General features: G+C 47.9%; 1 protein-coding gene across 1 annotated transcript in view; it reads right to left on the reverse strand.

Moving 5' to 3' along the window:
- Positions 1-26,353, reverse strand: part of LOC139577358 (transducin-like enhancer protein 4) — a 78,692-nt gene that overhangs the window by 49,769 nt on the left and 2,570 nt on the right. The window contains exon 3 of the mRNA XM_071404415.1: positions 1,483-1,545. Within this exon, the coding sequence (XP_071260516.1) occupies positions 1,483-1,545 (63 nt within the window). The remainder of the gene's footprint in view (positions 1-1,482; positions 1,546-26,353) is intronic.

Here is a 26,353-nt window from a genome sequence, read left to right on the forward strand (position 1 = left end):
GGACAATCAGCAACAACAATAATCAAGGCTATAAACAACATTTAACAATAAGGGTTTCAAATTTGGGGAAATGACACTCTCTAATTGTTTTATGTTTTTTACATTTTGTCAGGAAATGCAGCTCTGTCTCAGGTTCTGCTGTGGTGCAGTGGTTGCACAGCCTTTCCTCTACAGGGAGCCAGGTTTTCCTGTGTCTACCCTTCTCAATGGCAAGGCTGTGCTCACTGAGCCTGTAATTTGTCAAGGTTTTTCTAAGGTTTTGATCCATAACCATGGTCAAATAGTTAGCCACGGTGTACTGTCCATTTAGGGACAGATAGCACTGGATTTTGCTTTGTGTTTGTGTTTCTCAATAAGCAATGTAGTTTTGTCTTGACTGTGTTGTAATTTGTTTTATTCTGATTGATTGGATGTTCTGGTCCTGGTCCGGTTTGTGAACTCAGGACCAGCTGGATGAGGGTACCAGCTGGATGAGGGGACCAGCTGGATGAGGGTACCAGCTGGATGAGGGGACCAGCTGCATGAGGGACCAGCTGGATGAGGGGACCAGCTGGATGGAGGGACCAGCTGGATGGAGGGACCAGCTGGATGAGGGGACCAGCTGGATGAGGGGACCAGCTGGATGAGGGGCCCAGCTGGATGAGGGACCAGCTGGATGAGGGGACCAGCTGCATGAGGGACCAGCTGGATGAGGGGACCAGCTGGATGGAGGGACCAGCTGGATGGAGGGACCAGCTGGATGGAGGGACCAGCTGGCTGGAGGGACCAGCTGGATGAGGGGACCAGCTGCATGAGGGACCAGCTGGATGAGGGACCAGCTGGATGAGGGGACCAGCTGGATGGAGGGACCAGCTGGATGGAGGGACCAGCTGGATGAGGGACCAGCTGGATGAGGGGACCAGCTGGATGGAGGGACCAGCTGGATGAGGGGACCAGCTGGATGGAGGGACCAGCTGGATGGAGGGACCAGCTGGATGAGGGACCAGCTGGATGAGGGGACCAGCTGGATGAGGGACCAACTGGATGAGGGGACCAGCTGGATGAGGGGACCAGCTGGATGAGGGACCAGCTGGATGAGGGGACCAGCTGGATGAGGGGACCAGCTGGATGAGGGGACCAGCTGGATGAGGGGACCTCCTGGATGAAGGGACCAGCTGGATGAGGGGACCAGCTGGATGAGGGGACCAGCTGGATGAGGGGACCTCCTGGATGAAGGGACCAGCTGGATGAGGGGACCAGCTGGATGAGGGGACTCTTTTCTTTGCTTAGCTCTTGGCATTGCAGGGCTCTCTCTCTCTTTATTTCAATGAGCTTTATTGGCATGGGAAACATATTTTTACATTGAAATAGATCATCAACAAAAGTGAAATAAACAAAAAATCTAGGTCTCTCCTTCTCCTCAACCCTTTTTTTGGATCAGAAGACAGTTTTCTGACTGTCTGAGAGAACAGGAGACAGACTGGAGATCAATGTTACACAAACCTCTAGTGAAAGGAAGGGGATGACTTGGGCACAGATAGTGTTCAGTCGCTTCACCATCTCTGCCTGAGAGAGAGAGAGACACAGGGAGAGAGACACAGAGAGAGAGAGAGAGAAAGAGAGAGAGAGACACAGAGATAGAGAGAGACACAGAGACAGAGAGAGAGACACAGAGAGAGAGAGAGAGAGACAGAGAGAGAGAGAGAGAGAGAGAGAGAGAGAGAGAGAGAGAGAGAGAGAGAGAGAGAGAGAGAGAGAGAGAGAGAGAGAGAGAGAGAGAGAGAGAGAGAGAGAGAGAGAGAGAGAGAGAGAGAGAGAGAGAGAGAGAGAGAGAGAGAGAGAGAGAGAAACAGAGAGAGAGAGACACAGAGAGAGAGAGAGACAAATTCATGAAATCAATGTATACTGGCAATACGTGCAGCATTAAAATTGGAAGAAAAGAACAGAATTCTTTAACCAGGGGTGAGGCCTTCTGAGCCCTGCACTCTTCAATATTTGCATCAACGAATTGGCCACTGTTCAAGAAAAATCCTCAGCCCCTGGTGTTAGTCTCCACAATTCAGAAGTGAAATGCCTAATCTTCGCAGATGACCTCTGTCACCCACAGCACATGGCCTACAACAGAGCTTGGACCTGCTAGAGCAGTACTGCCAGACCTGGGCCCTGGCAGTAAACCCCAAAAATACTAAAATAATGATTTTCCAGAGAAGATCCAGATCTCAGGGAATTAGACCAAAGTTCTCAATATGTCAAAATATATAGAGTACTGTACACACTACAATTACTGTCCTGCTGTGTACTGTCCTGCTGTGTACTGTCCTGCTGTGTACTGTCCTGCTGTGTACTGTCCTGCTGTGTACTGTCCTGCTGTGTACTGTCCTGCTGTGTACTGTCCTGCTGTGTACTGTCCTGCTGTCCTGCTGTGTACTGTCCTGCTGTGTACTGTCCTGCTGTGTACTGTCCTGCTGTGTACTGTCCTGCTGTGTACTGTCCTGCTGTGTACTGTCCTGCTGTGTACTGTCCTGCTGTGTACTGTCCTACTGTCCTGCTGTGTACTGTCCTGCTGTGTACTGTCCTGCTGTGTACTGTCCTGCTGTGTACTGTCCTACTGTCCTGCTGTGTACTGTCCTGCTGTGTACTGTCCTGCTGTGTACTGTCCTACTGTCCTGCTGTGTACTGTCCTGCTGTGTACTGTCCTGCTGTGTACTGTCCTACTGTCCTGCTGTGTACTGTCCTGCTGATCCTTCCCTGATAGCTCTAATCTTCCACCTCTCACCCCTCTCCTCCTCCACCTCTCCCCCTCTCCTCCTACACCTCTCCCTGATAGCTCTCCTCTACCTCTCACCACCCCCTCTCCTCCTCCACCTCTCCCCCTCTCCTCCCCCTCTCCCTGATAGCTCTCTTCCACCTCTCACCCCTCCTCCCCCTCTCCCTGATAGCTCTCCTCCACCTCTCACCCCTCTCCTCCTCCACCTCTCACCCCTCTCCTCCCCCTCTCCCTGATAGCTCTCCTCCTCCACCTCTCACCCCTCTCCTCCCCCTCTCCCTGATAGCTCTCCTCCACCTCTCACCCCTCTCCTCCCCCTCTCCCTGATAGCTCTCCTCCTCCACCTCTCACCCCTCTCCTCCCCCACCTCTCCCTGATAGCTCGCCTCCACCCTCTCCCCCTCCACCTCACCCTCCTCTCCTCCCCCTCTCCCTGATATAGCTCTCCTCCCCCGCTACCTTCCTCTCCCTCCTCCCCCTCTTCCACCTCACCTCCCCACACTCCCTGCCCTCCTCCCCCCTCTTCAGTGTAAATAAAGCAGAGAACCTGTCAGGGCAGCAGCCAGAGATCAATAGAACTATTGGCCTTGTGAAACGCTCAACAAGCAGTATCGGCAAACCACTTGGTACCAGAGGCCACACAGCTCTCTCTCCCTAATGGGGCCGTAGCTCTCCCTCCTTAATGGGGCCGTAGCTCTCCCTCCTTAATGGGGCCGTAGCTCTCCCTCCTTAATGGGGCCGTAGCTCTCCCTCCCCAATGGGGCCGTAGCTCTCTCTCCTTAATGGGGCCGTAGCTCTCTCCCTCCTTAATGGGGCCGTAGCTCTCCCTCCTTAATGGGGCCGTAGCTCTCTCTCCTTAATGGGGCCGTAGCTCTCCCTCCTTAATGGGGCCGTAGCTCTCCCTCCCCAATGGGGCCGTAGCTCTCCCTCCTTAATGGGGCCGTAGCTCTCTCTCCTTAATGGGGCCGTAGCTCTCCCTCCTTAATGGGGCCGTAGCACTCCCTACCTTAATGGGGCCGTAGCTCTCTCTCCTTAATGGGGCCGTAGCTCTCCCTCCCTAATGGGGCCGTAGCTCTCCCTCCTTAATGGGGCCGTAGCTCTCCCTCCTTAATGGGGCCGTAGCTCTCCCTCCTTAATGGGGCCGTAGCTCTCTCCCTCCTTAATGGGGCCGTAGCTCTCCCTCCTTAATGGGGCCGTAGCTCTCTCCCTCCTTAATGGGGCCGTAGCTCTCCCTCCTTAATGGGGCCGTAGCTCTCTCTCCTTAATGGGGCCGTAGCTCTCTCCCTCCTTAATGGGGCCGTAGCTCTCCCTCCTTAATGGGGCCGTAGCACTCCCTCCTTAATGGGGCCGTAGCTCTCTCCCTCCTTAATGGGGCCGTAGCTCTCTCTCCTTAATGGGGCCGTAGCTCTCCCTCCTTAATGGGGCCGTAGCTCTCCCTCCTTAATGGGGCCGTAGCTCTCCCTCCTTAATGGGGCCGTAGCTCTCTCCGTCCTTAATGGGGCCGTAGCTCTCCCTCCCCAATGGGGCCGTAGCTCTCCCTCCTTAATGGGGCCGTAGCTCTCCCTCCCTAATGGGGCCGTAGCTCTCCCTCCTTAATGGGGCCGTAGCTCTCTCCCTCCTTAATGGGGCCGTAGCTCTCCCTCCTTAATGGGGCCGTAGCTCTCCCTCCTTAATGGGGTCGTAGCTCTCCCTCCTTAATGGGGCCGTAGCTCTCTCCCTCCTTAATGGGGCCGTAGCTCTCCCTCCTTAATGGGGCCGTAGCTCTCTCCGTCCTTAATGGGGCCGTAGCTCTCCCTCCTTAATGGGGCCGTAGCTCTCCCTCCTTAATGGGGCCGTAGCTCTCCCTCCCCAATGGGGCCGTAGCTCTCCCTCCTTAATGGGGCCGTAGCTCTCTCCCTCCTTAATGGGGCCGTAGCTCTCTCTCCTTAATGGGGCCGTAGCTCTCCCTCCTTAATGGGGCCGTAGCTCTCCCTCCTTAATGGGGCCGTAGCTCTCCCTCCTTAATGGGGCCGTAGCTCTCCCTCCTTAATGGGGCCGTAGCTCTCCCTCCTTAATGTGGCCGTAGCTCTCCCTCCTTAATCGGGCCGTAGCTCTCCCTCCTTAATGGGGCCGTAGCTCTCCCTCCTTAATGGGGCCGTAGCTCTCCCTCCTTAATGGGGCCGTAGCTCTCCCTCCTTAATGGGGCCGTAGCTCCTTCTCCTTAATGGGGCCGTAGCTCTCCCTCCTTAATGGGGCCGTAGCTCTCCCTCCTTAATGGGGCCGTAGCTCTCTCTCCTTAATGGGGCCGTAGCTCTCCCTCCTTAATGGGGCCGTAGCTCTCCCTCCTTAATGGGGCCGTAGCTCTCCCTCCTTAATGGGGCCGTAGCTCTCTCTCCTTAATGGGGCCGTAGCTCTCCCTCCTTAATGGGGCCGTAGCTCTCCCTCCTTAATGGGGCCGTAGCTCTCCCTCCTTAATGGGGCCGTAGCTCTCTCCCTCCTTAATGGGGCCGTAGCTCTCCCCCCTTAATGGGGCCGTAGCTCTCCCTCCTTAATGGGGCCGTAGCTCTGTCCCTCCTTAATGGGGCCGTAGCTCTCCCTCCTTAATGGGGCCGTAGCTCTCTCCCTCCTTAATGGGGCCGTAGCTCTCCCTCCTTAATGGGGCCGTAGCTCTCCCCCCTTAATGGGGCCGTAGCACTCCCTCCTTAATGGGGCCGTAGCTCTCTCCCTCCTTAATGGGGCCGTAGCTCTCTCCCTCCTTAATGGGGCCGTAGCTCTCCCCCCTTAATGGGGCCGTAGCTCTCCCTCCTTAATGGGGCCGTAGCTCTGTCCCTCCTTAATGGGGCCGTAGCTCTCCCTCCTTAATGGGGCCGTAGCTCTCCCCCCTTAATGGGGCCGTAGCACTCCCTCCTTAATGGGGCCGTAGCTCTCCCCCCTTAATGGGGCCGTAGCACTCCCTCCTTAATGGGGCCGTAGCTCTCTCCCTCCTTAATGGGGCCGTAGCTCTCTCCCTCCTTAATGGGGCCGTAGCTCTCCCTCCTTAATGGGGCCGTAGCTCTCTCCCTCCTTAATGGGGCCGTAGCTCTCTCCCTCCTTAATGGGGCCATAGCTCTCCTTCCCTCTGCTCCTTCTCCCCTCCATCCATCCATCTAACCAGAGACCGCTCAGAGCCACTAATATCCAGATCGATTTCTGTAAAGAAAAAGATTATATATAAGTAGTGAATCGTAAACAAAAGATGTGTTGTGCAAATATAGAACGAAACTTTTAAATAGAAATCAGTTTGTAAATATGCCAATATATTTTCACCAACATATAGTATGTCAAGATCCAAATGCAAATGAGTCATCATTAACCAAAACAAATGATGATTAATAAAAAAATGCAAGGCGTGTTTTTTTCTGGTTACCACAGCACATTTTACAAACATATTTCTTACTTTGCAAACACAACAGTGGTCAAATAGGCTTTTGTGAATGTGACAACATGTGGCTCCACAGATTACGTTTTTGACATGCATCTGACATGTTTGTGACTTGCATTATATTTGTGAGTGGCGCTTTAAAGATGTACAATACGGCATCCAGATGTAAATGAGAACGTGTTCTCAGTCTACTTACCTGGTACAACAAGGCTTCAATCGTATTGTCCTGTTAAATGATGGGAAATCAGCTGGCTGGGGTTTGTCTTGAAGCCTAAATCTCCACATTTAGGAAATTACAAACAGGTCGGACCTGATCCTAGATCAACACTCCTATGAGACTTTATGACCTGATCCTAGATCACCTACTCTGAGACTCTTTATAACCTGATCCTAGATCACCACTCCTACTGAGACTCTTTATGACCTGATCCTAGATCACCTACTCTGAGACTCTTTATAACCTGATCCTAGATCACCACTCCTACTGAGACTCTTTATGACCTGATCCTAGATCACCACTCCTACTGAGAGACTCTTTATGACCTGATCCTAGATCACCACTCCTACTGAGAGACTCTTTATGACCTGATCCTAGATCACCACTCCTACTGAGAGACTCTTTATGACCTGATCCCAGATCAACACTCCTACTGAGAGACTCTTTATGACCTGATCCTAGATCACCACTCCTACTGAGAGACTCTTTATGACCTGATCCTAGATCACCACTCCTACTGAGAGACTCTTTATGACCTGATCCCAGATCACCACTCCTACTGAGAGACTCTTTATGACCTGATCCTAGATCACCACTCCTACTGAGAGACTCTTTATGACCTGATCCTAGAACACCACTCCTACTGAGACTCTTTATGACCTGATCCTAGATCACCACTCCTACTGAGACTCTTTATAACCTGATCCTAGATCACCACTCCTACTGAGACTCTTTATGACCTGATCCTAGATCACCACTCCTACTGAGAGACTCTTTATGACCTGATCCTAGATCACCACTCCTACTGAGAGACTCTTTATGACCTGATCCTAGATCACCACTCCTACTGAGAGACTCTTTATGACCTGATCCTAGATCACCACTCCTACTGAGAGACTCTTTATGACCTGATCCTAGATCACCACTCCTACTGAGAGACTCTTTATGACCTGATCCCAGATCAACACTCCTACTGAGAGACTCTTTATGACCTGATCCTAGATCACCACTCCTACTGAGAGACTCTTTATGACCTGATCCCAGATCACCACTCCTACTGAGAGACTCCTTATGACCTGATCCTAGATCACCACTCCTACTGAGACTCTTTATGACCTGATCCTAGATCACCACTCCTACTGAGACTCTTTATGACCTGATCCTAGATCACCACTCCTACTGAGAGACTCTTTATGACCTGATCCTAGAACACCACTCCTACTGAGAGACTCTTTATGACCTGATCCCAGATCAACACTCCTACTGAGACTCTTTATGACCTGATCCTAGAACACCACTCCTACTGAGACTCTTTATGACCTGATCCTAGATCACCACTCCTACTGAGACTCTTTATGACCTGATCCCAGATCAACACTCCTACTGAGACTCTTTATGACCTGATCCTAGATCACCACTCCTACTGAGAGACTCTTTATGACCTGATCCTAGATCACCACTCCTACTGAGAGACTCTTTATGACCTGATCCTAGATCACCACTCCTACTGAGAGACTCTTTATGACCTGATCCTAGATCACCACTCCTACTGAGAGACTCTTTATGACCTGATCCCAGATCAACACTCCTACTGAGAGACTCTTTATGACCTGATCCTAGATCACCACTCCTACTGAGAGACTCTTTATGACCTGATCCCAGATCACCACTCCTACTGAGAGACTCTTTATGACCTGATCCTAGATCACCACTCCTACTGAGACTCTTTATGACCTGATCCTAGATCACCACTCCTACTGAGACTCTTTATGACCTGATCCTAGATCAACACTCCTACTGAGACTCTTTATGACCTGATCCTAGATCACCACTCCTACTGAGAGACTCTTTATGACCTGATCCTAGATCACCACTCCTACTGAGAGACTCTTTATGACCTGATCCTAGATCACCACTCCTACTGAGAGACTCTTTATGACCTGATCCTAGATCACCACTCCTACTGAGAGACTCTTTATGACCTGATCCCAGATCAACACTCCTACTGAGAGACTCTTTATGACCTGATCCTAGATCACCACTCCTACTGAGAGACTCTTTATGACCTGATCCCAGATCACCACTCCTACTGAGAGACTCTTTATGACCTGATCCTAGATCACCACTCCTACTGAGACTCTTTATGACCTGATCCTAGATCACCACTCCTACTGAGACTCTTTATGACCTGATCCTAGATCACCACTCCTACTGAGAGACTCTTTATGACCTGATCCTAGAACACCACTCCTACTGAGAGACTCTTTATGACCTGATCCCAGATCAACACTCCTACTGAGACTCTTTATGACCTGATCCTAGAACACCACTCCTACTGAGACTCTTTATGACCTGATCCTAGATCACCACTCCTACTGAGACTCTTTATGACCTGATCCTAGATCAACACTCCTACTGAGACTCTTTATGACCTGATCCCAGATCACCACTCCTTCTCTGAGACTCTTTATGACCTGATCCTAGATCACCTACTCTGAGACTTTATGACCTGATCCCAGATCACCACTCCTACTGAGACTCTTTATGACCTGATCCTAGATCACCACTCCTTCTCTGAGACTCTTTATGACCTGATCCTAGATCACCTACTCTGAGACTTTATGAATATGGGCCCAGCATATGAACTGCCACTGGTTTTATTTGGTGACAATGTTTACTCAGTGGACTTCTCCCAACTCTCTCTGAAGGCCTATGTTCCCCTTTTGCACCCTCTCCCCTGGTTGAAAGAAAATAAAATCCAACACAAGCGTCTGGATCAGAAAGTAGTACAATAACATACATAGTTATGGACAAACAGAAGTCATCATACGATCCATTAAAACTACAAAACCCCAAAAAGATTTTTCTCAGGTTTTCGCCTGCCAAATCAGTTCTGTTATACTCACCGACACAATTTTAACAGTTTTGGAAACGTTAGAGTGTTTTCTATCCAAATCTACCAGTTATATGCATATCATATCTTCTGGGCCCGAGAAGCAGGCAGTTTAATTTGTGCATGCTTTTCATTCAAAATTCCGAATGCTGCCCCCTACCCTAGTGAAGTTAACACAGTGTCCAAAGAAGGGCCAGATGATTACAGAATGGTGTCATCTGCGTGGAGGTGGATCAGAGAATCACCAGCAGCAAGAGCGACATCATTGATGTATACAGAGAAGAGAGTCGGCCCAAGAATTTAACCCTGTGGCACCCCCATAGAGACTGCCACAGGTCTGGACAATAGGCCCTCCGATTTGACACACTGAACTCTGTCTGAGAAGTAGTTGGTGAACAAGACGAGGCAGTCATTTGAGAAACCAAGGCTGTTGAGTCTGCCGATAAGAACGTGGTGATTGACAGAGTGGAAAGCCTTGGCCGGGTCGACAGACTAGTGTCCTGTCCAGACGGTGTCCTTGTACATGCCTCACACTACACACTAGGAGATGAGCTCCTGCCCCTACGGGCCGTTCTGGATCAGTCTAACTTTTTATTTATGTTTAAGGCTTATTTACCTACCTACTTATAATAGTAGCAGCAGCAGCGACTATAGAAGCGGCTATATTGATTGCGCGTCTGATTTTGAATTTGACCCCGGTACCGAGTCTGGTTCTGTGCTTGAGGGCTGATTCCTCAGAGTCGCGATAAAAATGATCCGTTGTTGGGCATCGGCATCTCAGTTGTAAATTGTTCGATGCCATTTTGTCTGGCAGTACAATGTGAGGGATCCAATGGCTTTACCAACCATTTAGAATCTGGTAGCTGTATGCTCACACCTCCAATGAAGTCATAGCTGGCTTGATATTGGCTTTATACGAGTTACCGACATCAGAAATGTAAATGAAAGATTTCAAAATGCTAATATGAATCCTGTACAGTCTTCAAAAAGCACAGGAACAGTCATGAAAACATGTTATAATAACAGGAAGGAAAACTCATCTCTGTCACATTCATATGAAGCCAAAGTCATATCAAATATCTAACAAAGCTGTTGGAAACAAGTAAAACATTTTAGGAGAACAATGAAATTGAGTTCAATAGCTGCATAATACAGATTAAAGACTAAAATAAACACAATCTGCAAGTGATAATGCAAAGATGGTGCGATTGTCTCATGAGTCCTAAATAACTGTAGTCTTCTCCATGTCCCAACCTGTGTAGTCTTCACCAAGTCCCAACCCGTGTAGTCTTCTCCAAGTCCCAACCCGTGTAGTCTTCTCCAAGTCCCAACCCGTGTAGTCTTCTCCAAGTCCCAACCCGTGTAGTCTTCTCCAAGTCCCAACCCGTGTAGTCTTCCCCAAGTCCCAACCCGTGTAGTCTTCTCCAAGTCCCAACCCCAACCCGTGTAGTCTTCTCCAAGTCCCAACCCCAACTCGTGTAGTCTTCTCCAAGTCCCAACCCGTGTAGTCTTCTCCAAGTCCCAACCCCAACTCGTGTAGTCTTCTCCAAGTCCCAACCCGTGTAGTCTTCTCCAAGTCCCAACCCGTGTAGTCTTCACCAAGTCCCAACTCGTGTAGTCTTCTCCAAGTCCCAACCCGTGTAGTCTTCTCCAAGTCCCAACCCGTGTAGTCTTCTCCAAGTCCCAACCCCAACCCGTGTAGTCTTCTCCAAGTCCCAACCCCAACTCGTGTAGTCTTCCCCAAGTCCCAACCCGTGTAGTCTTCTCCAAGTCCCAACCCGTGTAGTCTTCTCCAAGTCCCAACCCGTGTAGTCTTCTCCAAGTCCCAACCCGTGTAGTCTTCTCCAAGTCCCAACCCATGTAGTCTTCTCCAAGTCCCAACCCGTGTAGTCTTCTCCAAGTCCCAACCCGTGTAGTCTTCTCCAAGTCCCAACCCGTGTAACCTTCTCCAAGTCCCAACCCATGTAGTCTTCTCCAAGTCCCAACCCGTGTAGTCTTCTCCAAGTCCCAACCCGTGTAGTCTTCTCCAAGTCCCAACCCCAACCTGTGTAGTCTTCTCCAAGTCCCAACTCGTGTAATCTTCCCCAAGTCCCAACCCGTGTAGTCTTCTCCAAGTCCCAACCCGTGTAGTCTTCTCCAAGTCCCAACCCGTGTAACCTTCTCCAAGTCCCAACCCGTGTAGTCTTCTCCAAGTCCCAACCCGTGTAGTCTTCTCCAAGTCCCAACCTGTGTAGTCTTCTCCAAGTCCCAACCCGTGTAGTCTTCTCCAAGTCCCAACCCGTGTAGTCTTCTCCAAGTCCCAACCCGTGTAGTCTTCTCCAAGTCCCAACCCGTGTAGACTTCTCCAAGTCCCAACCCGTGTAGTCTTCTCCAAGTCCCAACCCATGTAGTCTTCTCCAAGTCCCAACCCGTGTAGTCTTCTCCAAGTCCCAACCCAAACCCGTGTAGTCTTCTCCAAGTCCCAACCCGTGTAGTCTTCTCCAAGTCCCAACCCGTGTAGTCTTCTCCAAGTCCCAACCCGTGTAGTCTTCTCCAAGTCCAAACCCAAACCTGTGTAGTCTTCTCCAAGTCCCAACCCAAACCTGTGTAGTCTTCTCCAAGTCCCAACCCATGTAGTCTTCTCCAAGTCCCAACCCATGTAGTCTTCTCCAAGTCCCAACCCGTGTAAGCACCTGTCAAACTAGTGTTATGGCAGATTGATTTACAGCAGGGCCAACCCTCCTCCTGATCCTACTAATCAACATCAGGAACTGGTTGTAGTTGGCCGTCCCTACAGTATGGTGATTAGAGCAGTATAACAACCCTACCCCGCACCCCTTACTTTAAAACGTTGAATTAAAACCTCTACAGGATCGGTGTCCCCACCGCAGGACGGTTGAGCTAAGGTAGGCTAATGTGATTAGCATGAGGTTGTAAGTAACAAAAACATTTCCAAGGACATAGACATATCTGATATGGGTAGAAAGCTTAAATTCTTGTTAATCTAACTGCACTGTCCAATTTACAGTAGCTATTACAGTGAAAGAATACCATGCTATTGTTTGAGGAGAGTGCACAGTTATGAACTTGAAAATGTATTAATGAACCAATTTGGCACATTTGGGCAGTCTTGATACAAAAGTTTCAACAGAAATGCAATGGTTCATTGGATCAGTTTAAAACTTTGCACATACACTGCTGCCATCTATTGGCCAAAATCTAAATTGCGCCTGGGCTGGAATAATACATTACGGCCTTTCTCTTGCATTTCAAAGATGACGGTACAAAGAAAATACAAAGGAATGCATGTTTTTTTCTTTGTATTATCTTTTACCAGATCTAATGTGTTATATTCACCTACATTGATTTAACATTTCCACAAACTTCAAAGTGTTTCCTTTCAAATGGTATCAAGAATATGCATATCCTTGCTTCAGGTCCTGAGCTACAGGCAGATAGATTTGGGTATGTCATTTTAGGAGAAAATTAAAAAAAAAAGGGTTGGATCCTTATTAACCACTAGGCTACCTACAGCCCCTAGATCTAATGTAGCATCTGATCAATCAATCAATGTACATGCAAAAACACAGATATTGAAACAATTAAGAAAATCAACCTGCTATAGAGCTGGGAAATATGACAATGATGGGTGTAGTTTTGAGTGTTTTACTCTACACCGAGTAAAAATGACACACCCCAACACTGGGGTTCATTTACACCACCAACGAGTGTTAATTTACCTCTTTGTTACACTGAAATATTACAATGAAAAATCAACACTAGGTAACAATTTGCTGGGTACAAATATTCTCATACAGGTACAGTTTAAAACGTCTTATGGCTGGGGGCAGTATTGAGTAGCTTGGATGAACAAGTGCCCAGAGTAAACTGCCTGCTACTGAGGTCCAGTTGCTAATATATGCATATTATTAGTTGATTTGGATAGAAAACACTCTGAAGTTTCTAAAACTGTTTGAATGATGTCTGTGAGTATAACAGAACTCATATGGCAGGCAAAAACCTGAGAAAAAATCCAACCAGGAAATGGGAAATCTGAGGTTTGTAGTTTTTCAACTCATCGCCTATCGAATATACAGTGGGATATTGGTCATATTGCACTTCCTAAGGCTTCCACTAGATGTCAACAGTCTTTAGAACCTTGGTTGATGCTTCTACTGTGAAGGAGGGGGGAATGAGGGCTCTTTGAGTTATGGGTCTGGCAGAGTGCCATGAGCTGACCACACGCGTTCACTTGAGAGTTAGACCTGCGTTTCATCGCATTTCTACAGACAAAGGAATTCTCCGGTTGGAACATTATTGAAGATTTATGTTAAAAACATCCTAAAGATTGATTCTATACTTCGTTTGAACTGTAATATGAATTTTCGACTGAACTTTCGCATGGACTTGCCCGTGCGTCGTGAGTTTGGATTGTGTACTGAACGCGCTAACAAAAAGGAGGTATTTGGACATAAATTATGGACTTTATCGAACAAATCAAATATTTATTGTGGAACTGGGATTCCTGGGAGTGCATTCTGATGAAGATCATCAAAGGTAAGTGAATATTTATAATGCCATTCTGACATCTGTTGACTCCACAACATGGCGGATATCTTCATGGCTTGTTTGGGCACTGAGCGCTGTACTCAGATTATAGCATGGTGTGCTTTTTCCGTAAAGTGTTTTTTAAATCTGACACAGCCGTTGCATTAAGGAGAAGTTTATCTAAAGTTCCATGCATAACACTTGTATCTTTTATCAATGTTTATTATGAGTATTTCTGTAAACTGTAAAATGTAAACTAAGATTTTTGGATATAAATATGAACTTTATCGAACAAAACATACATGTATTGTGTAACATGAAGTCCTATGAGTGTCATCAGATGAAGATCATCAAAGGTTAGTGATTAATCTTATCTCTATTTCTGCTTTTTGTGACTCCTCTCTTTGGCTGGAAAAATGGCTGTGTTTGTCTGTGACTAGGTACTGACCTAACATAATCAGATGGTGTGCTTTCGTCGTAAAGCCTTTTTGAAATCGGACACTGTGGTGGAATTAACAACAAGTTTATCTTTAAAATGGTGTAAAATACTTGTATGTCTGAGGAATTTTAATTATGAGATTTCTGTTGTTTTGAATTTGGCGCCCTGCACTTTCACTGGCTGTTGTCATAACGATCCCGTTAACGGGATCCCAGCCATAAGAAGTTTTAAAACATTCTCACACCTATATTTTTTAACTCTAGAGGGTTAAAGTTTAAACACTGTTGTAAGCACTAATATTCAAGGCACTATATAAAAGAAAGAACAGAAAATACAATAAAAATCTGATTCAGAATCAGAATGGTTCAATTTAGAACCTATTTAGAACATTCTGGCCTTCCAAAGAATCATCAAGAATCATCTTCCAAAAACAGTTTTTAGGATGAAAAAGGGTTTTAGGTAGAACCATTTGTCTTGTAAAGAACCCTCATTTTCCAAAAAGTGTTATTGACATGAAAATAGTTCTTCGTAGAATCCTATCCCTCGGTAGAGAATGCTTTTGGAGTGTTGTGTACGTGGGGTTACTGTATGTGTGCATGTGTATGTATATATGCAAGTGGTATAATGTGTGTGTGTGTTAAGGTGTGTGAGATGTTCTGTACCTGGTCGTAGTAGGATGGTAGTCCAGGGGCAGCGCTGAGAAATGGGGAATCCTCTTGGCCCACTTCACCAGAGTGAATAGCTGCTTATCTGCTGCCTGGCAGATGTTGGTGACCGGATCATCTGTCTGTTCGACAGAGACACATATAAAACTCAATGATCAGCTATGACAGAGGACACTGGCTATAGGAGGAACACAGTGACAGGGGACACTGGCCATAGGAGGGATACAGTGACAGGGGACACTGGCTATAGGAGGAACACAGTGACAGGGGACACTGGCTATAGGAGGAATACAGTGACAGGGGACACTGGCTATAGGAGGAACACAGTGACAGGGGACACTGGCTATAGGAGGAACACAGTGACAGGGGACACTGGCCATAGGAGGAACACAGTGACAGGGGACACTGGCAATAGGAGGAACACAGTGACAGGGGACACTGGCTATAGGAGGAACACAGTGACAGGGGACACTGGCTATAGGAGGAACACAGTGACAGACATCTGTCATAGGGGAGTGACATAAAATATCTGCAGGACACGTAGGCATATTTCACTGTCAAGTCTGAATAACAGATACAGAGATTGATATATACAGAGACAGAGACAGACAGAGGTTTGTTGGACAGGCTAACAGAGTTGCCTGGCCTCCATGTAGGCTTCAGTCTTGGTATTGAAAGCCAGTTCAGCGTTCAGCATCTTCTCAGATGATGTCCTCGCTAAAACTACTGGTGGACTCCACCTATTATCACGCTGACGCTCCTGATGACGCTCCTGATGACGCTCCTCCTGATGACGCTCCTCCTGATGACGCTCCTGCTGACGCTCCTGATGACGCTCCTCCTGATGACGCTCCTGATGACGCTCCTCCTGATGACGCTCCTCCTGATGACGCTCCTCCTGATGACGCTCCTCCTGATGACGCTCCTCCTGATGACGCTCCTCCTGATGACGCTCCTGCTGACGCTCCTGATGACGCTCCTCCTGATGACGCTCCTGATGACGCTCCTCCTGATGACGCTCCTGATGACGCTCCTGATGACGGTCCTCCTGATGACGCTCCTGATGACGCTCCTCCTGATGACGCTCCTCCTGATGACGCTCCTGCTGACGCTCCTCCTGATGACGCTCCTGATGACGCTCCTGATGACGGTCCTCCTGCTGACGCTCCTTCTGATGACGCTCCTGATGATGCTCCTGATGACGCTCCTGATGACGGTCCTCCTGCTGACGCTCCTCCTGATGACGCTCCTGATGACGCTCCTCCTGCTGACGCTCCTCCTGCTGACGCTCCTCCTGATGACGCTCCTGCTGACGCTCCTGCTGACGCTCCTCCTGATGACGCTCCTGATGACGCTCCTCCTGATGACGCTCCTGATGACGCTCCTCCTGATGACGCTCCTGATGACGCTCCTGATGACGGTCCTCCTGATGACGCTCCTGATGACGCTCCTCCTGATGACGCTCCTCCTGATGACGCTCCTGCTGACGCTCCTCCTGATGACGCTCCTCCTGATGACGCTCCTCCTGATGACGCTCCTCCTGATGACGCTCCTCCTGATGACGCTCCTCCTGATGACGCTCCTGCTGACGCTCCTGATGACGCTCCTCCTGATGACGCTCCTGATGACGCTCCTCCTGATGACGCTCCTGATGACGGTCCTCCTGATGACGCTCCTGATGACGCTCCTCCTGATGACGCTCCTCCTGATGACGCTCCTGCTGACGCTCCTCCTGATGACGCTCCTGATGACGCTCCTGATGACGGTCCTCCTGCTGACGCTCCTTCTGATGACGCTCCTGATGATGCTCCTGATGACGCTCCTGATGACGGTCCTCCTGCTGACGCTCCTCCTGATGACGCTCCTGATGACGCTCCTCCTGCTGACGCTCCTCCTGATGACGCTCCTGCTGACGCTCCTGCTGACGCTCCTCCTGATGACGCTCCTGATGACGCTCCTCCTGATGACGCTCCTGATGACGCTCCTCCTGATGACGCTCCTGATGACGCTCCTGATGACGGTCCTCCTGATGACGCTCCTGATGACGCTCCTCCTGATGACGCTCCTCCTGATGACGCTCCTGCTGACGCTCCTGATGACGCTCCTCCTGATGACGCTCCTGATGACGCTCCTCCTGATGACGCTCCTCCTGATGACGCTCCTCCTGATGACGCTCCTCCTGATGACGCTCCTCCTGATGACGCTCCTCCTGATGACGCTCCTGCTGACGCTCCTGATGACGCTCCTCCTGATGACGCTCCTGATGACGCTCCTCCTGATGACGCTCCTGATGACGCTCCTGATGACGGTCCTCCTGAAGACGCTCCTGATGACGCTCCTCCTGATGACGCTCCTGATGATGACGCTCCTGCTGACGCTCCTCCTGATGACGCTCCTGATGACGCTCCTGATGACGGTCCTCCTGCTGACGCTCCTTCTGATGACGCTCCTGATGATGCTCCTGATGACGCTCCTGATGACGGTCCTCCTGCTGACGCTCCTCCTGATGACGCTCCTGATGACGCTCCTCCTGCTGACGCTCCTCCTGCTGACGCTCCTGCTGACGCTCCTGCTGACGCTCCTCCTGATGACGCTCCTGATGACGCTCCTCCTGATGACGCTCCTGATGACGCTCCTCCTGATGACGCTCCTGATGACGCTCCTGATGACGACGCTCCTGATGACGCTCCTCCTGATGACGCTCCTCCTGATGACGCTCCTGCTGACGCTCCTCCTGATGACGCTCCTGATGACGCTCCTGATGACGGTCCTCCTGCTGACGCTCCTTCTGATGACGCTCCTGATGATGCTCCTGATGACGCTCCTGATGACGGTCCTCCTGCTGACGCTCCTCCTGATGACGCTCCTGATGACGCTCCTCCTGCTGACGCTCCTCCTGCTGACGCTCCTCCTGAGCTCCTGCTGACGCTCCTGCTGACGCTCCTGCTGACGCTCCTCCTGACGACGCTCCTCCTGACGACGCTCCTCCTGATGACGCTCCTCCTGATGACGCTCCTGCTGACGCTCCTCCTGATGACGCTCCTGCTGATGCTCCTGATGACGCTCCTGATGACGCTCCTCCTGATGACGCTCCTGCTAACGCTCCTGCTGACGCTCCTCCTGATGACGCTCCTGATGACGCTCCTGCTGATGCTCCTGATGACGCTCCTCCTGACGACGCTCCTCCTGATGACGCTCCTCCTGATGACGCTCCTGATGACGCTCCTCCTGATGACGCTCCTGCTGACGCTCCTCCTGATGACGCTCCTCCTGATGACGCTCCTGATGACGCTCCTGATGACGCTCCTGCTGACGCTCCTCCTGACGACGCTCCTTCTGATGACGCTCCTCCTGATGACGCTCCTTCTGACGCTCCTGATGACGCTCCTCCTGATGACGCTCCTGCTGACACTCCTCCTGATGACGCTATCGATGATGCTCCTGATGATGCTCCTGATGACGCTCCTGCTGACGCTCCTCCTGATGACGCTTCTGATGATGCTCCTCGTGCTGACGCTCCTCCTGATGACGTTCCTGATGATGCTCCTCCTGATGACGCTCCTCCTGATGACGTTCCTGATGATGCTCCTGATGATGCTCCTGATGACGCTCCTGCTGACGCTCCTCCTGATGACGCTTCTGATGATGCTCCTCCTGCTGACGCTCCTCCTGCTGACGCTCCTCCTGATGACGCTCCTCCTGATGACGTTCCTGATGATGCTCCTCCTGACGCTCCTGATGACGCTCCTCCTGACGCTCCTGATGACGCTCCTGACGACACTCTTCTTGACGCTCCTGATGATGCTCCTTCTGACGTTCCTGCTCCTGATGACGCTCCTGATGACGCTCCTGCTGAAGTTCCTGATGGCGCTCCTCCTGCTGATACACCTGATGACGCTCCTGCTGATGCTCCTGATGACGCTCCTGCTGACGCTCCCGCTGAAGCTCCTGATGACGCTCCTGCTGAGGCTCCTGATGACGCTCCTGCTGACGCGCCTGCTGACGCTCCTGATGAAGCTCCTCCTGCTGACGCTCCTGCTGACGCTCCTGATGACGCTCCTCCTGATGACGCTCCTGCTGACGCGCCTGCTGACGCTCCTGATGAAGCTCCTCCTGCTGACACTCCTGCTGACGCTCCTGATGACGCTCCTCCTGATGACGCTCCTGATGAAGCTATTGATGAAGCTATTGATGATCCTCCTGATGACGCTTCTCCTGACGCTCCTGCTGATGCTCCTGATGACGCTCCTCCTGATGACGCTATTGATGACGCTCCTCCTGATGATGCTCCTGATGACGCTCCTCCTGATGACGCTCCTGATGACGCTCCTCCTGATGACGCTCCTGATGACGCTCCAGATGACGCTCCTCCTGATGACGCTCCTCCTGATCACCCTCCTGATGACGCTATTGATGACGCTCCTCCTGATGACGCTATTGATGACGCTCCTCCTGATGATGCTCCTGATGACGCTCCTCCTGATGACGCTCCTGATGACGCTCCTGATGACGCTCCTCCTAATGACACTCCTGATGATGATCCTCCTGATGACGCTCCTGCTGATGACGCTCCTGCTGATGACGCTCCTTCTGATGACGCTCCTGCTGATGACGCTCCTTCTGATGATGCTCCTCCTGATGACGCTCCTCCAGATGACGCTCCTCCTGATGACGCACCTCCTGATGACGCTCCTCCTGATGACGCTCCTCCTGATGACGCTCCTCCTGATGACGCTCCTCCTGATGACGCTCCTCCTGATGACGCTCCTGATGACGCTATTGATGACGCTCCACCTGATGATGCTCCTGATGACGCTCCTCCTGATGACGCTCCTGCTGATGCTCCTGATGACGCTCCTCCTGATGATCCTCCTGATGACGCTCCAGATGACGCTCCTCCTGATGACGCTCCTCCTGATCACCCTCCTGATGACGCTATTGATGACGCTCCTCCTGATGATCCTCCTGATGACGCTCCTCCTGATGACGCTCCTGATGACGCTCCTGCTGATGCTCCTTCTGACGTTCCTGCTGACGCTCCTTCTGACGCTCCTGATGACGCTCCTGCTGATGCTCCTGATGATGCTCCTGATGACGCTCCTGATGACGCTCCTGCTGCTGATGACGCTCCTGCTAACGCTCCTGATGATGCTCCTTCTGATGACGCTCCTCCTGATGACGCTCCTCCTGATGACGCTCCTGCTAACGCTCCTGATGATGCTCCTCATGACGCGCCTGATGATGCTCCTGATGACGCTCCTGATGATGCTCTTCTTGACGCTCCTGATGATGCTCCTGCTGAAGCTCCTGATGGCGCTCCTCCTGCTGATACACCTGATGATGCTCCTGCTGACGCTCCCGCTGAAGCTCCTGATGACGCTCCTGCTGAGGCTCCTGCTGAGGCTCCTGATGACGCTCCTCCTGCTGACGCTCCTGCTGACGCTCCTCCTGATGACGCTCCTGATGACGCTCCTCCTGATGACGCTCCTCCTGCTGATGCTCCAGATGACGCTCCTCCTAATGACGCTCCTGATGACGCTCCTGCTGATGCTCCCGATGACGCTCCTCCTAATGACACTCCTGATGATGATCCTCCTGATGACGCTCCTCCTGATGACGCTCCTGATGACGCTCCTGCTGATGCTCCCGATGACGCTCCTCCTAATGACACTCCTGATGATGATCCTCCTGATGACGCTCCTGCTGATGACGCTCCTGCTGATGACGCTCCTTCTGATGACGCTCCTGCTGATGACGCTCCTTCTGATGATGCTCCTCCTGATGACGCTCCAGATGACGCTCCTCCTGATGACGCTCCTCCTGATGACGCTCCTCCTGATGATGCTCCTCCTGATGATGCTCCTCCTGATGACGCTCCTCCTGATGACGCTCCTCCTGATGATGCTCCTCCTGTTGACGCTCCTCCAGATGACGCTCCTCCTGATGACGCTCCTCCTGATGACGCTCCTCCTGATGATGCTCCTCCTGCTGATGATGCTCCTGTTGACGCTCCTCCTGATGACGCTCCTGCTGATGACGCTCCTGCTGACGCTCCTTCTGCACTGTTGCCAAACACATGTCCACAGGGCCTTTCATATACTCCCTACCTGTCTCCTGGTCTCCTATTAGGGCCTGGGGGTCACATAGCTACCTACACACACTCAGGACTATATTAGAAAGTGTGTGACATTGTAGTGTTTTACTTACCAGGAGGGTCCAAAGACGGGCTTCCTGAAGATGACTTCTTCCAGGTGGAGATCTACACCAAATCTTGCCTCTTGTGAAAAGAAACATGATAATCTCACTATAAAACAACATGTTCATGTATGCAAACATTTCTATCATCGTAGCTAGCCTAGCAGCTAACATTGTTTATTGTTGCAAGAATTCACAGTTATTTGTTGTCAAATAAAGAAAGCAATTTATTCGTCATCCAATGTTAGATTTGAACTGTTTTGTAAGCATAATGGCTAGCTAGCTAGGCTTAAAAATTATCTCTGGTACTCCCTAGCAAGCAACGCATTAGCAAGCAAGCTAGCTAGCTAAATAAATTATCTGCACTTGAGCTAGCTAGCTAGCTAGGTGTTTTGGCTTTGTAGCTATTTAGCTAACATTAGCTAGTTAACATGACTCAATGACGGTAGCATATTCTCCCTGGCTGAGAAAAATAATAATAAGATTAACACTTACTGAACGTTCATATCAACCTTGTTGTAACTAGGCAAGATAACTTAGCTGTGCTAGTTTAGCTAGCCAAAATTACAGTAGCTTAGCAGGCCCATGCTAACTAGCTAGCATCAGCTAATCTTGTTTCATTGGACAGTTTGTTCAGTCAATCCAAACTTTATGTTAGTCAAATTTACTTGAAACTCACCCTGGATCGTTTTACTCCTCCATGATCAATCCCATGCAGAAAGAACAAACTACTCGTCTAAAAACGACTGATAGAAACCAGCAAGATCAGGAAGTCATGAATCCTTCAAAATAAAAGTACTTTTCTGTAAACTGTGTAAATGAATATTATCATAACAATCGTCGGATATCATACAAATTTAACACATCTTATACGGGTGATCAAACACATGCATTCCTAAAACTAATTACGTCATTTTTTTTTTTTATACATAATAATTCAGCCTAAATGGGAACATGAGAACTGAGGAAGTCCTAATATGGATGCCATGATTAACATTTGCATACTGATCTGTAAAACGCAACTCACAAATTTACGAGCCAACTCAAAAATATATGGGCCAACTCACAAATATACGAGCCAACTCACAAATATTTGGGCCAACTCACAAATATATGGGCCAACTCACAAATATATGAGCCAACTCACAAATATATGGGCCAACTCACAAATATACGAGCCAACTCACAAATACACGGGCCAACTCACAAATATATGAGCCAACTCACAAATATATGAGCCAACTCACAAATATATGGGCCAACTCACAAATATATGAGCCAACTCACAAATATATGAGCCAACTCACAAATATACGAGCCAACTCACAAATACACGGGCCAACTCACAAATATACGAGCCAACTCACAAATATATGAGCCAACTCACAAATATATGGGCCAACTCACAAATATATGAGCCAACTCACAAATATATGGGCCAACTCACAAATATATGAGCCAACTTACAAATATATGGGCCAACTAACAAATATATGAGCCAACTCACAAATATACGAGCCAACTAACAAATATATGAGCCAACTCACAACAATACGAGCCAACTCACAAATATACGAGCCAACTAACAAATATATGAGCCAACTCACAAATATACGAGCCAACTCACAAATATACGAGCCAACTCACAAATATATGAGCCAACTCACAACAATACGAGCCAACTCACAACAATACGAGCCAACTCACAAATATTGGAGAGGAGTCACAAACATGTCACAAACATGTCAGATGCATGTCAGAAACGTAATCTGTGGAGCCACATGTTGTCACATTCACAAAAGCCTATTTGACCACTGTTGTGTTTGCAAAGTAAGAAATATGTTTGCAAAATGTGCTGTGGTAACCAGAAAAAAACTCGCCTTGCATTTTTTTATTAATCATCATTTGTTTTGGTTAATGATGACTCATTTGCGTTTGGATCTTGACATACTATATGTTGGTGAAAATATATTGGCATATTTACAAACTGATTTCTATTTAAAAGTTTCCTTTTATATTTGAACAACACATCTTTTGTTTACGACTCACTACTTCTATGTTTCAAAATGATGAAAATCCATCTAATCTATCTATCTATCTAATCTATCTATCTAATCTCCCTATCTAATCTATCTATCTATCCCTATCTAATCTATCTATCTAATCTATCTATCTAATCTCCCTATCTAATATCCCTATCTAATCTATCTATCTAATCTATCTATCTAATCTCCCTATCTAATCTATCTATCTAATCTCCCTATCTATTCTCCCTATCTAATCTATCTATCTATCTATCTATCTATCTATCTATCTATCTATCTATCTATCTATCTAATCTCCCTATCTAATATCCCTATCTAATCTATCTATCTATCTATCTATCTATCTATCTATCTATCTATCTATCTATCTATCTAATCTTCCTATCTAATCTCCCTATCTAATCTATCTATCTAATCTATCTATCTAATCTATCTATCTATCTAATCTATCTATCTAATCTCCCTATCTAATCTATCTATCTAATCTATCTATCTAATCTATCTATCGAATCTATCTATCTAATCTATCTATCTAATCTCCCTATCTAATCTATCTATCTAATCTATCTATCTAATCTATCTATCTAATCTCCCTATCTAATCTATCTATCTAATCTCCCTATCGAATCTATCTATCTAATCTCCCTATCTAATCTATCTATCGAATCTATCTATCTATCTAATCTATCTATCTAATCTCCCTATCTAATCTATCTATCGAATCTATCTATCTATCTATCTAATCTCCCTATCTAATCTATCTATCTAATCTCCCTATCTAATCTATCTATCTAATCTATCTATCTATTCTCCCTATCTAATCTATCTATCGAATCTATCTATCTATTCTCCCTATCTAATCTATCTATCTAATCTATCTATCTAATCTATCTATCTATCTAATCTATCTATCTAATCTCCCTATCTAATCTATCTATCTAATCTATCTATCTAATCTATCTATCTAATCTATCTATCTAATCTCCCTATCTAATCTATCTATCTAATCTATCTATCTAATCTCCCTATCTAATCTATCTATTGAATCTATCTATCTAATCTATCTATCTAATCTCCCTATCTAATCTATCTATCGAATCTATCTATCTAATCTATCTATCTAATCTCCCTATCTAATCTATCTATCTAATCTATCTATCGAATCTATCTATCTAATCTATCTATCTATTCTCCCTATCTAATCTATCTATCGAATCTATCTATCTATTCTCCCTATCTATTCTCCCTATCTAATCTATCTATCTATTCTCCCTATCTAATCTATCTATCTAATCTATCTATCTATCCTCCCTATCTAATCTATCTATCTATCTATCTAATCTATTCAATTCAATTCAATTCAATTCAAGGGGCTTTATTGGCATGGGAAACATGTGTTAACATTGCCAAAGCAAGTGAGGTAGATATTATACAAAAGTGAAATAAACAATACAAATTAACAGTAAACATTACACATACAGAAGTTTCAAAACAATAAAGACATTACAAATGTCATATTATATATATACAGTGTTGTAACAATGTACAAATGGTTAAAGCACACAAGTTAAAATAAATAAGCATAAATATGGGTTGTATTTACAATGGTGTTTGTTCTTCACTGGTTGCCCTTTTCTTGTGGCAACAGGTCACAAATCTTGCTGCTGTGATGGCACACTGTGGAATTTCTCCCAGTAGATATGGGAGTTTATCAAAATTGGATTTGTTTTCAAATTCTTTGTGGATCTGTGTAATCTGAGGGAAATACAGTGAGGGAAAAAAGTATTTGATCCCCTGCTGATTTTGTACGTTTGCCCACTGACAAAGAAATGATCAGTCTATAATTTTAATGGTAGGTTTATTTGAACAGTGAGAGACAGAATATCAACAAAAAAATCCAGAAAAACGCATGTCAAAAATGTTATGAATTGATTTGCATTTTAATGAGGGAAATAAGTATTTGACCCCTCTGCAAAACATGACTTAGTACTTGGTGGCAAAACCCTTGTTGGCAATCACAGAGGTCAGACGTTTCTTGTAGTTGGCCACCAGGTTTGCACACATCTCAGGAGGGATTTTGTCCCACTCCTCTTTGCAGATCTTCTTCAAGTCATTAAGGTTTTGAGGCTGACGTTTGGCAACTCGAACCTTCAGCTCCCTCCACAGATTTTCTATGGGATTAAGGTCTGGATACTGGCTAGGCCACTCCAGGACCTTAATGTGCTTCTTCTTGAGCCACTCCTTTGTTGCCTTGGCCGTGTGTTTTCGGTCATTGTCATGCTGGAATACCCATCCACGACCCATTTTCAATACCCTGGCTGAGGGAAGGAGGTTTTCACCCAAGATTTGACGGTACATGGCCCCGTCCATTGTCCCTTTGATGCGGTGAAGTTGTCCTGTCCCTTTAGCAGAAAAACACCCCCAAAGCATAATGTTTCCACCTCCATGTTTGACGGTGGGGATGGTTTCTTGGGGTCATAGGCAGCATTCCTCCTCCTCCAAACACGGCAAGTTGGGTTGATGCCAAAGAACTCCATTTTGGTCTCATCTGACCACAACACGTTCACCCAGTTGTCCTCTGAATCATTGACGTTGTACACGGAGGATATTTTTGCAGAATTCTGCATGCAGAGTCTCAATTTGGTGTTTGTCCCATTTTGTGAAATCTTGGTTGGTGAGCGGACCCCAGACCTCACAACCATAAAGGGCAATGGGCTCTATGACTGATTCAAGTATTTTTAGCCAGATCCTAATTGGTATGTTGAAATGTATGTTCCTTTTGATGGCATAGAAGGCCCTTCTTGCCTTGTCTCTCAGATCGTTCACAGCTTTGTGGAAGTTACCTGTGGTGCTGATGTTTAGGCCGAGGTATGTATAGTTTTTTGTGTGCTCTAGGGCAACGGTGTCTAGATGGAATTTGTGGTCCTGGTGACTGGACCTTTTTTGGAACACCATTATTTTGGTCTTACTGAGATTTACTGTCAGGGCCCAGGTCTGACAGAATCTGTGCAGAAGATCTAGGTGCTGCTGTAGGCCCTCCTTGGTTGGTGACAGAAGCACCAGATCATCAGCAAACAGTAGACATTTGACTTCGGATTCTAGTAGGGTGAGACCGGGTGCTGCAGACTGTTCTAGTGCCCGCGCCAATTCGTTGATATATATGTTGAAGAGGGTGGGGCTTAAGCTGCATCCCTGTCTCACCCCACGACCCTGTGTGAAGAAATGTG

Source organism: Salvelinus alpinus, chromosome 5, assembly GCF_045679555.1.
Source record: "Salvelinus alpinus chromosome 5, SLU_Salpinus.1, whole genome shotgun sequence".
Taxonomy (NCBI): Eukaryota; Metazoa; Chordata; class Actinopteri; order Salmoniformes; family Salmonidae; genus Salvelinus; species Salvelinus alpinus.